Genomic DNA, 12259 nt, shown 5'->3' with positions numbered 1-12259 from the left:
ACATTTCATGTGGTTTGATCTTTTGATCATCACCTCGCTGATGACATGGTGGTTCAGGAAGTAAGGAGTAAAGGGATAGTATCAGGACCCGAAGGAGGACACATCATGGAGAAGCTTGTGGTTGCAAACAGTGTGTGTACACAAAGAGATGAGGACAGTAATAGGCCTTTGTTGACTTCACACTCAGGAGGGAGGAGGAGTGATCACTTGCCCCAGGTGAATAGACTTTGACTGGCTTGCAGAGAGGGTCGGCTGTATACAGACACTTCCCAGAACCTCTACAATGACTGAGGTCCAAATTTCAGTGAACATATGCTATTGGGTCACTATGAGGGGGAAACATCAACAGACGCTTCCTTCTAGGCCTTCCAGAGTAGAAAATAAAATAGAGTTACACATTTAACTCAATTCAAATATTTCATTATCCCCCCACACCACAACTTCAGGAAATGCACATCCACCTTAAACAAATGCACAATTTCCATAGTAAAATAGATTCCTCAGACAACAGTCGATAAATTTATGACAGCAAATAACTCACTTATACTGCAATGATAAGATCTATTGTGAGCAATGAGCAATGTTCCCAGAGTGCACAGAAAGTCCACTTGTGCAACAGAGATATGGCTGTTGGTGTCAGGTTTCAGTTAGTTCAGCAGCCAATGAAGAACATAGCTGCCAGTTCCTGACTGAGTACACCTGTATGAACGTGCACCTTCACCACTCTGTCTAGTTTCCATGATAACAAAGTTCTTGACGAGGAAGCAACAGTATAACAGCAGTGTATCGAAGCAACCCTGAGCAGCAGCCCATCTAAAAGTACCGGTAAGTTCACCTTTTCAACATTGTCTTAAATTAATGAGAGCTTACTTGCATAATACTGTTGTATGTGCAATGCATTGATTACCTTCTAGAAGAAGTAGTTGTATGAACACTATGACAAGAGTTCATATGAAACAAAATAGGATATTTTTCATCATGAGCTAAAGTTCTTCAAAGAATCAAGGCAAACATGTGATGAGTGTTATTTATTTCTACACACAATGTAAATATCTGATCACATTTCAGAGCAAAGACAGCAGCGTATTTCCCAACCAACTAATTACTGACCATAATTCCCTCTAACAGTGGACAGATTTCTGAGGTTCCTTTGGCAGGCAGGTCACCCCACCCAAAGCATCACTCAAAACTGAACAAATAGAATCCTTCAAGGTACACAACAGAACTGTTGAGACTTGAGTGTTGCAGGCAAAAGAGGAATGACCTGATGAAGCTGTGCTGCAAATGAGGTGGGGAAGGGTGAAGGCAAAATGGGACAAAGTAATTAGAATTTTAAGTCCGTTACTACTCTGGTTGTACAGTGAGTTTTATGCACATGACCTTGTAATATTGTTTTAATTTCCTACAAATATAACACAATTCATTTAACGGGTCAACAGGGTTGAAGGGGCAGAGAAGAAAATTACAGCTGTGAAACAAGAAAACTGAGAAGAAAAACTGAAGTATCAGGATTCTGAAAACAAATATCCTAGGCTATTTCAGAAAAAGCAAAAATGGATGAAGTACCAACAAAATATGAAATGATAAAAAGATGGGCTGTTAGCACACCTTAGCATGGAATGCTTTTATGAGCCTGTCATTTGTTGGAACTAATAGTTCCACCAATTACAGTAGTTCCACTAATAATCCCGTTTTAACAGTGGAATTAAATAGCGATAGACTTTTTACTACTTCTATTGGAAACAACGCTCAAAAACACATCGTGGGATTTTAAACTAGTTATCCTGAAACCGTAGAGCAGGTCTGACACGACATGTACATTTCCACAGTAGCGAAATGAAATGACGAACACGGGAACAGTATCGGCGAGAAATGACACAGCTGTGGATCCCCTGCTCACACGTGGGAAGCGCGTCGTGACCGCGGCCGCACAGCTGCAAACCGCCCTCCTGTCGACGCGCCGCTCGGCTGTGCCTCGTTAAATGTAAAGATATGATTTTAAAGCCTTCATTTCCTCAAACGGACTCTATTGTATATTTTGCAAATATAACTGTGCTTCATCGATAGGTAGGTTATTTGTTATTCAAAATGACGGTCCTCGGTCTGCACTACCTGTTTCTGTCCTGCTCTGTTTGTTCTGCGTTTATTTCGCCTTCCCTGCTCTTCTCTTGATGAGCCAATCGACTAGAGTTTTGGAAAGTGAAGCAGGGGCGCCAAATAAAATGTTGTTGTTTTTTAAAATAAACATGCTATGTTTTAATGAAACATAGTATATTCTCTTGTGCCTGCCTGGCACAGGTCTGTAAGTCTAAGTGATGTTGAGGATACACACTTGATCACTATCTGATAAAAGATGAGTCTGAGATGAGTCATTTTTTTTGGCCCTAAGTCGGCTTATTCGTTTGCAGACGTTAAAACTTCTACTATTTGTAGAATCATATCTTAGTAACATCTGTATGTGTCCGCGCGCGCACACACACACACACACACACACACACACACACACACACACACACACACACACACACACACACACACACACACACACACACACCCCAATACACAGAGAGGAAGGTGAATACAGGATATGCGTCTGCATTTTGTCATAGTTTGACACACTCTCATATCCTCTCAGTTGTTCTGCTGTTGGCCTTGTTGACCCAGAGCTCATTCACCAAGTCTATTGGAAATAACTGTGTGCTTTTTAGACTCACTGTAATTTGATGGTGCATCACACACTGGTTAGCCAGACATCAACTGAGGTATTGTGCATTTTGCCTTAATTTATTTATATTACTTCTTCCAATGGGGTAATGCTTTTACCAGCCTCAACATTTTTGTCTTTTGGTTCATTCAATAAGTTGTTAATAGATTTGATTTAGTCTTTTCCCAAGAAGAAAGTCATTCTGATTGTGACCTGTGTCATCATCTGGATCCAGAATCAATTCCTGAAAATGATTTCTTCTAAACTCATGAGTAACGCATGGGTACAAATTGCACACTGTCATCCACATTAGATCTAGAAGTTATCCAGTTTTGATCTGGATCTACCTGTAAGTGATAATCCAATAGTTTCTTCATGATCAAGAACTCCTGCTATGTGGGCCAAACTATAATGGGACTATTACTTGTATTTATAATGACGCAATTGATCACCTGAGCTACCTGGAATTTTAACTCTGAGTGCTGTCAAGTTTTTTCTTAATTGGTTCTTAGCTCAGCAGTTCAGGGCGGCAAAAGAGAGGGAGTGTGTTCAACCACACTTAAACATCTTCTACAAAGATAACTGCTGATGTAGAGATCAGTAAACATTTCAATAAATCTTCTCCAATGAATTAGAGTAAGTGACTACTTTTCTAAAATTGAATGGCAATGAATAACTAATGATCTTGTTGCCTTTCTCCCTGCCTTAATCTTTCTTTGTTTCCGTGCTCATTCTCTTTTTATGGATTATTTTATCTGCGATTCTTCACTGCCTTCTCTCTTTTTCTCCCTTAATTTTTCTTACTTGTATTTCTCTCTCCATGAAGTCTCTCAGCCACAGTGTCTGTAATACCTTTGCACATTAGTGATTATTATCTGTTGTGTTAGTGATGCATAAAGAGTGAAAGTAGATAAGTAGTTTCTTCCTCGTCTGTTGTGTACATGCAGACAGGTGTGTGTTTATGTGTGTGTTTTGCTGATATTAGTGGGATGTTTGGAAGGAAAGGGCTCCTGGTAAACCAAAGTTGGGTATACTTTAGACTGCTCTGGCTAGACAGGTGTGGGAGTCAACATTAATGCTGTCAGTGGAAGAATGTAGTGAACACATTCACCCTTCAGCAATGGGCCAGTATACCTGCTATTAGAGCTGCATTCTAGCTTCCATGTCTGTACAATAGTGCACTCACTTTCAATGATCCTTGCATGTCAAGCTCGAAAAACAGAAGTGTTTCTATCTAAGCAAGCTGCTGGTCATTCTAAGTTACAAATGGCATTTGGTATTAAAGAGCAAATTTGAGCGGCATTCAAATGTATAAGAATATATTACCCAATTTGAAATAAAATACAAGCTTCTGGAGCCATTTTGACACAAAGGCACTGGACTGGGTTGATAAATATTTCCAAATTGGATAATCTTATTATTTCACCCAAAGTGACTCTGAAAAGTAAATTGGATACAGAGGGAGATTTTATTTGCAGCTTCTTGGGTTGTTTGTGCTCAGAGATTTACTGCAGCCATTCAACTGGCCAGAACAGCCCACACTGCACTCCTTCTCCAGTCAGCCTCAGTTGTGTGATTAATATCTTTTTCCAATACAGTCAACTGAAGCGGTTGTTAATGCAGTTCTGCTAATGCATGAAGATAACGTTATTGTGAACTGAGCTGTACTTGTTCCTCGCAGGCCTACTGGTTAGATATTTGTCTCACATGATTTCTGGACGTTAATTACTACAATGAGAATATTTGGACACTATGCTGAGGTTTTTCATAAAGCTGTAAAAAAATTGAAATGATAATCTGGTGTTTGCTGGTCTATTGATACCCAGGATACACTCCTTTTCACTTCTGTTTACTATACATGGTCATTTTAATCCACTCGCCATATGGTGGACATGATCCACTTCCTCATATTGTAGCCATGAGTAGAATACAGTGAGTTGTAACTCCTGTATGGAGGAGGGGATGGAGAGTACACATCTAAAAGGTTTTCTTCTATTCCTTAGTCCTGTTTTATAATCTATTCCTAACAATACAGGTCATTTCAGTTCTTTCCACGTAGTCACTGACCAAATAGGAAACATGCACACAATAGGCATGGCTAACAATGACGAGCCCTCTATAATATAACGTTTGGCACAAAGGTCAGTGGGAGAGTTCCCTCTGTGTACAGTATCACTCCTTGCGTAAATGACTTCCTATTTCGGATTTGAACAGATCTGAGTGGCTTAATCTGTGGCTTCATCTGGGAGCTAAACTGGAAAAGAGCCCACTATGTGTTCCCACTTAAAAATATCCCCATTCATATTGTGTTGGCTACAGCTGGGGCTTTGTTTTGAAGACTGAGAACATCTGCATTTCACATCTACATAGTTGTGGTAATGGGGAACGGAGGTAGGGTTTGTTTAGAACTCTGTGCTTTGAGGAAGTTGTGAGATATTTCCTTCACATCAACAATGCACACTTACAAAAAGGAATCACAGCCAATTTAAATCTATCACACGGAATAAGATAAAGTCCATGCTAGACTGAAATTTTACTATACTCATTATTCGAGCACACATATGGCAAAGTCAAGGCCCACGGGTGAGATCTGACCCGTGGCGAATTATTTATGGCCCACCGAATGATTTTTAATTACTATTAGAACCGGCCCGCAGGCCACATTGGCCCGTTGGTGTTTTGCACCCACTAAAACCACATTCCCCACAATGCAACAGTAGCGGAAGTCAGTACAGCGCAGCAAGCAGGCTTTGGGTTTCAATGTTTATCAGCAGGTCAGCACCGTGGTGCAGTGGGTAGCTCTATCGCCGCTCAGCAAGGTGGTTCCAGGCTCACATCACGCTCCATGTGGAGTTTGCATGTTCTCCCCGTGTCCATGTGGAGTTTGCATGTTCTCCCCGTGTCTGCTTGGGTTCTCTCCGGGTTCTCCAGCTTCCTCCCACCTCCAAAAACATGTGATTCAGGTTAATTGACCGATCCCAAATTGACCGTAGGGATGAGTGTGTGCTTGGTTGTCTGTCTCTGTGTAGCTCTGCGGTGCACTGGCCCAGAGTTTCCCCTGCCTGACGCCCTAAGCCAGCTGGGATAGGCTCCAGCTTCCCGTGACCTACGATAGCGGATGAAGCTATCATGACAATGGATGGATGGATGTTTATCAGCAGTCAGAGCAGAGGTTGAATTTAGCTACTCCCCTTCTCAAAAATGGCTAAAGGGAAGGTGGACGCTGAGAGCAGAGGGTTTCAAGCCAGGTGGGAGTCAGAGTTTATGTTCAGAGAGGTAAAAGGTAAACCTGTGTGTCTTCTGCTGAGTTTGCACGTTTCATCCCTGACACGATGCCCCAGCTGTGCATCCAAGTTGCTCGAACGCTCTCTATGTTTCATAGCACAGACCTGTGTGAACAATTGTTCTCTGATGAAGCTGAACAAAACATCACAGAGGAGCCGTCCGACTGATAAACACCTTCACTCAATCCTGAGGGTTTCCTCAGCTCAGAGCCTGACCCTGAACATTCATGAACTTGTACGGAAGATGAGACATCATCAAATACCAGGGTCAGCCTCAGAAAAGTGAGCATCACACAGGAGTAACGTATTTTCAGTTTTAAATTCAGTTAAATTTTTACATTTGTTTCTACAAGACATGATGTCTCTGAAGGAAGTATTGCTTTGTCTGTGTGCCATTGATTTTTGTATTTTATTTTATTTATGCATATTTATTTGAGTTGAATGGAATCAGGGAAAATTGCAGATAGCCATGATGAAGTACACAACTTAATTGATTTTTTTTTAATGATTTGAAAGCAGTGATTGATAGGATTGTAGAGCAGCACAATAATCTTTTTTTTTTAAAAATATTTTTTGCACAAGGATGCATTATTATTGTGTATGCACAATATTATTAATGTTCATGCAATAATGATTGCACAATAATGTAATTTCAGTTTATAATGCATGCAATTTTATTTATGTATTTCTCTTGATATTAAGAAACACATTTTGTTTTTGAAGTTCATTTACTTTTTTGCTGTTTGCCTGTTGAAAAGGTTTCCCCTTAAAGCTACGGACAGAGCAACAACAAGATATTGCTGTATTAATTTAATCATTAAATAATATACATTGTGTTGGTTCAATAGGCTATGTTCATTTCAATATGTTTTAATAAACATTGAACCAGTCCGTCCCTTGGCTTGTAGAAAATTTGTGTTTTTGGCCCTCCATGTATTTGACTATGATACCCCTGCTCTAGCAGGATGCAATAAGTGTGAAAATATTTGATTTCATTCTGTTAGGCCAGTGGAAGTTCACTGATCACTCTTTTTTTTTTCTGAACACCTGGCATGGCACACAGACTTTGCATCAGGAAGGGAAAATACTGAATAATTGTTTGCCAGCTGACACGGACAGAATCCTTGGTATAGCTTTTCTGCTGAGCACTATGGGAAAAGAGGTTGTCATTCCCTGACCTTTTTGCTACCACCTACCACAGATTACAATCTCTATCTGCATGCATGCTTTTAAACCAGTCAAAACAGCACAAAGACATGCTTGCTTGGAATTTTTCCACTGACTAGCAGTATGTGATCCTGAAGCTCTAATTAGACTGCAGCCCCAATTATAGACAAATTGGATCATGCATTATTTTTAACCACAACACCAAGTTTTCCTCAAACACCAGTCACTGAATATCAGGCAGATATTTTTAACTTTTTAATAATAGTAGATATTTTTAACTTTTCTTTCAGCCCACAGCATTTTACAATGATCCGATTGCTGTTCCTGTGCCTGCTGCTGCTACCAGCCATCACTGGTACGTTCTCATCTCTGTGATGCTTTCAGGTGATAAGGATCTAATCATGTTCTATGCATCACAGAGCCAGCATGTTTTTTTTTTTCTGCACAGACCTATGCTTGAGCACTCTCTTGCAGTTTCCTCTTCAGTTAACACGTGTCAATACGGAAGGAATACGTACTCCAATTCACAGGAATCCACTGCTTTTCTTTTATGTGATCTAGGATCGGAAAAGATTATAGACGTCACCAAATAATTGTACAATAGTACATGTATAATAGTATAATAGTACATGCATAACTGTGATACACTTACTATGGCTCAAAAGTTTGTGCTTTACAGTCAGTTAACAATCAATGAATACTATAGTGGTCTTCACTAGGGATGTTTTCACAATTATTGTTTTTACTGTGTGAATGTGCACTAACTCGAATCCTGTTTTTTGCTTCTTCTTTTTTTTAAAGCTGTTTCAAAGGATATTGAAGGATCAGCAGATGGAGGTAAGCAGGAAAAATTAACAGGTTAAAAATACTGCTGGATAAGACTCATTGGCACTTGATCCAGTCATCAATGAGTCTTGGTTTGTTATCAGCGCCAATACTTGTCCTTGTTGCAAATTTAAAGTTTAGTTGATCTTCCTGATATAATCAATAATCAAATATCAAGGATCATGCCCAACATGTGTTGACCCGAAGTAGCAAATATCATGTTTAGTAGAATAAAGAACAAGGCAATAGTTAATACTTTTGGTTCTTAACTGTCTCTATATTTGTACTGATGTTAAACAAATGCTAAACAATTCTGTATTCATTTGTGGGTTTACTCTCACTATGTAGGGGTTATCCACAAATAGTTTATTCTGTGTTATTTTTTAAAGGATATATTTCTCCCTTTTTTTCCCCTCAGATATGGATGATGAAGATTTAACTGAAGCTGAAGGTGACTTTATGAAATCCATTCCCACATGTAGATTTGAGAGGGAGTAGTAAGATTTTATAGCTTCTAAATGCTAACACACAAACGCATCATTGGTATCTGTTTAGCAGAGAGAATGGGATGATTATGGCTTTTATAATAATTTACCAGTAATTCAGCATTCTGTGTAGTGTGCTCGAGTGGAAGTGTAAAGGCCTGTGTCTCCTCTTGGCTCTCCCTCCTCCCAACCATTAAGCCTTAAATGAAATCAATTAGCTCCCTGGAAAAGGCCCTGTGGATTCTGCCAAAAGGCCAACGACTATGTCAACATCTCTGCCATCCTGCCGGTCAACTAATCAGCATTGGCATTCTCATTCTCTCTCTGTCACTCCTCATCTTCACTTTGATGGATATTTGATAGATTTATAGAGCAGGGCCGTGACCAGTCAATGATCAGAAGAGCAGCATTTCTCCTCAGAAGTCTCACTCCTTCCCTCTAGATGCTCACACACACGCTTATTTATTAATTAAATAAACGAATTTATTAATTTATTGTTAGTTGTTTAAGTGTGGACATTGTTATATACAGTCACATCCCATGATATTTAAAAAATAGTAATGTCATGTTAGTGATTACATATTATACAGTAATATAATCAGTGTTTTTCATTGTCATCGTTCAACAGTTCCTCTGGTTGCCTTTTTTACTATTCTGACAATATAACAAACATAAACAAAAAGATTGCCACCACACAAGTAGAACTATTACTATTCATGTCCTCCTGAGAGCTTGATGAGGAGATTGCCAAGATAAAACTCTCATGCCCATATGGTAAATATGAAACTGCTAAGCCACTTAGCTTAGTCTAACATCTTGTTAGTTTTATACATAAAATTAGCTTGTCTTGGAAAAAACTTAATTTTGTGCTCAAATGAAATAAGCATTTAATGAGCTGGGGTGGTGTTTGGTGGGTTTTATAATAAGACAGAGTGGGCTGCTGTTTGTGGTGTTATTAGCACTATGCAGATAGTAATTTTGATCTCCTCATTATCTTCTCTGCAAAACAGCAGAGGATCATATTTCCTTGATAATAGAATGCTTTTAGGTGATGACTCCAATCGTCTATTAAGCCCACAAAACTCTGAGCAAATTCTTTTGGAATCTTTAGACTGTAAGTTTGTTTTCTGTACGTTGTAGATGTACAGCAGTTGTGTGGGAGGTGAAATGTAAAGTGCATTTGAAATCAACATAACTTGTGTCAACTTTTTCATATTGAATGTAGTTCTGAGCAAACGGGGCCCTGACACGCTGCCAGAAATAGGGGAAGAAGACAAGACAGGTGGGATGAACATTTTTGCTAGAATTAGTGATATACAACAAATGTATTAAAATTCTCAATGATAACTCAGTAAACTTTTATAAATGAATAAATTATAAAGTAAAATCCGATTTTTTTCTTACAGATCAGTTTACTCTAATTGTCATCATTGTAGCTGTGACTGCTCTGACTCTATCAGTTGCAGCAATAGTCAGTAAGTATGATGTGTTCAATTTAGACAAAATGTTGAAAAACGGAATTTTTTTCATTCGTATGGTTAACAAATACTCTAAGCCTTACAGTGCTTGACAGGAATCACTGCAGTCTCGATGTACCGTGTAAAGCTGTTAATTCTAAAGCAAATACGAACTTCTCTATTGTGCAGTAGTGATCTTTGTTACATTTCTTTTTCTCGCAGCTATAATGTTGGTTAGACGTCACATGAACAATCGGCAGCAAGGGTAAGGTCAAATTTTCGTACTTCTGATGTCAGATTTGAAGTAGGCTGTCTTATATTCTGTGTTCTTCATTCTCACACTCAACAATATGGCCCTATGGCTTCTGTTTATACTGTCTTAGTGTTGTACTAAGAAAAACTTGTTCTATTTTTCGCTAAGTCAGCCTGCAGGTGAAAAAACCAGTCTGGTGGATAACAGCCTTTTTGCTGCTTTGCCAATTTCCCTCAATTCATTCCAACCATCAGAATCACAACAACACAAGCATCCACCCACCTGAGCCTGTCTGGACTTGAACAGTAATTAGTATCACAGTCTGAGGCTGCTGCCAAACGCTCCCTACTGCTCAGCTTTTCCATCTTCTCCATCAAACAATAGCTCTAAGACGTTGCCACTGGGCCTATGACTGATCAGTGTGGACAAGACCTAACCTGTTGCAAAGCTTACCTCATGAACTGAGGCCTGAGTCAACTGCTCCGAAATAATAAAAAAAAAAAACCATCGTAAACATAGTCATGGCGCCATGACAACTATCTGCCAAAAGCAATCGGACAGCAGAACAGCCTGAACCAGTTACACAGAGAACTGCTCTCACTTTAGTTTTTTTGCCTCATTTCCATACTTATTTAAAGGCAGTCGGCTGTAGGACAACATTCTGCAGAGTAATCAGGTTTCTTTTGTTCTGCGCTGCAGTAATATACAGTATGTGACCTGCTGGTCGGGTCAGAATTTATGGGTCGGCTGTTAGTGTGACTAAAATTAGTCCCTGGAGATCTGTAAGCAGCAGGACTGACATTGTTGAGCAGATGCCCAGGATTATCTGCAAGGGTTAAATTCCTGTGCAGGATTATTTTCTGCCTCCTGAAGTTGTAGTCAGCTCTGGCAGTGTTTGGTGCTGATTGATCGCTCTGCTGAAGAAGCTTAATCACAGAGCAACCTCTGGCTTGTTGAATCAACAGTGCTTTGCCAGGTTTATAAGCCCCACCTGGGGATGAGCTGTGTTTTGGGGTGATGCAGTCGCCGTTGCACCTGTCAGAGCCCTGCAGCGTTGTGGCAGATATGCCATTTCCTCAATTCCGTCACACGAGGTGCTTTACTTCTGTCTTTCTGGTAACAAAATGGAAAAGAACCAGAAAATATCTGAAAGATGACATACTTTTTAGTTTTGCGCTCTCCTAACCCTCCTCTCTCCTTTATTTCCTTCCTGTCTCTCTTCAGGATCTACTCAGTTCCTACAGAGCAGAACCACAAAGGTGTTTAGTTCCTGGTGGGAGAAGCAGTCTTCTTAACATGCAGACAAAGGAGGAGCAATGCAGGGAACTATGTGATCTCCTTCTTATCTCAGGACATTTAGCATTTGTTTCCACAAGAGTTTTCTTCTCGAAATTCAGTTCACACATAGTTTATTTTTTTGTTTGTGTTATTTTTTTGTTTTTTTTTACTATACATGTAATTTAGCCTGGGACAGTTGGAATGTCTTCAGACAATCTAATTGGATTCTATTTGAGGAATTCCATTTGAACGCAGTGAATGTGGATCCAAGCTTCTTTTGTTAAAAGCAGTAATTTAGGACAGCCACAGCCCCCCCCCCCTTTTTTTTTTTTACCTGAAAGAAATTATTCTCAGCAGTTCTGCCGTGAAATCTGTATTTGTGTTTGATTTGCTGTGATGTGGAATAGACCTGTCAGTTTGAAATTGTTGATGAGCGAGACAAACCGAGCTAATCCACACTAAGCCAACCAAGTTCTCACTCCAGTCTCCTCTTCACTTGTCTGACATCCTCTCTTTCTGGCCCATTAGGAATGACAGAAAGTGGTGCATAAAAACCTGTACCCAATTCACCTCTGTAAGAATGAAGCCAGTGGAAATAGCCAGTGAGAACATTTTGGAAGGCAACAAATTAATCAACCACCACCATGTGTGATGGTGTTTACTTTTCCCCGTCTTTTTTATTTTTTATTTTTAAAGTCTTATGCCTCAGTCTGGCAAGTGTATATCACCCTCTGAATGCAGTAGAGATTTGGATTAATAACTCACCAGCAGGGGGAAGCTGTGTGTGTGTGTGTGTGTGTGTGTGT

The 12259-nt window shown here is 39.7% G+C and overlaps 1 protein-coding gene across 5 annotated transcripts; it reads left to right on the top strand.

Annotated features, from left to right (window-relative positions):
* Positions 1–698: 698 nt before the first annotated feature.
* si:dkey-262k9.2 (uncharacterized) lies at positions 699–12246 on the top strand. Of its 5 annotated transcripts, none has more exons than XM_068324561.1 (8): positions 699–825; positions 7446–7510; positions 7957–7992; positions 8399–8431; positions 9691–9747; positions 9872–9940; positions 10145–10187; positions 11400–12246. In XM_068324561.1, the coding sequence occupies exons 2-8, from the start codon at positions 7462–7464 to the stop codon at positions 11440–11442; spliced, it is 330 nt and encodes a 109-aa protein (XP_068180662.1). In that variant the 5' UTR covers positions 699–825; positions 7446–7461; the 3' UTR covers positions 11443–12246. The 5 variants fall into 5 exon arrangements, with proteins under 5 accessions (XP_068180662.1, XP_068180666.1, XP_068180665.1 ...); XM_068324565.1 differs by lacking the exon at positions 699–825 and adding an exon at positions 1234–2067; XM_068324564.1 differs by lacking the exon at positions 699–825 and adding an exon at positions 1235–1984.
* Positions 12247–12259: the final 13 nt, after the last annotated feature.

Source organism: Antennarius striatus, chromosome 9 (genome assembly GCF_040054535.1).
Source record: "Antennarius striatus isolate MH-2024 chromosome 9, ASM4005453v1, whole genome shotgun sequence".
NCBI lineage: Eukaryota > Metazoa > Chordata > Actinopteri > Lophiiformes > Antennariidae > Antennarius > Antennarius striatus.
Note: the sequence above shows the minus strand (reverse complement) of the source record. Positions and strands in the feature narration are given on the sequence as shown.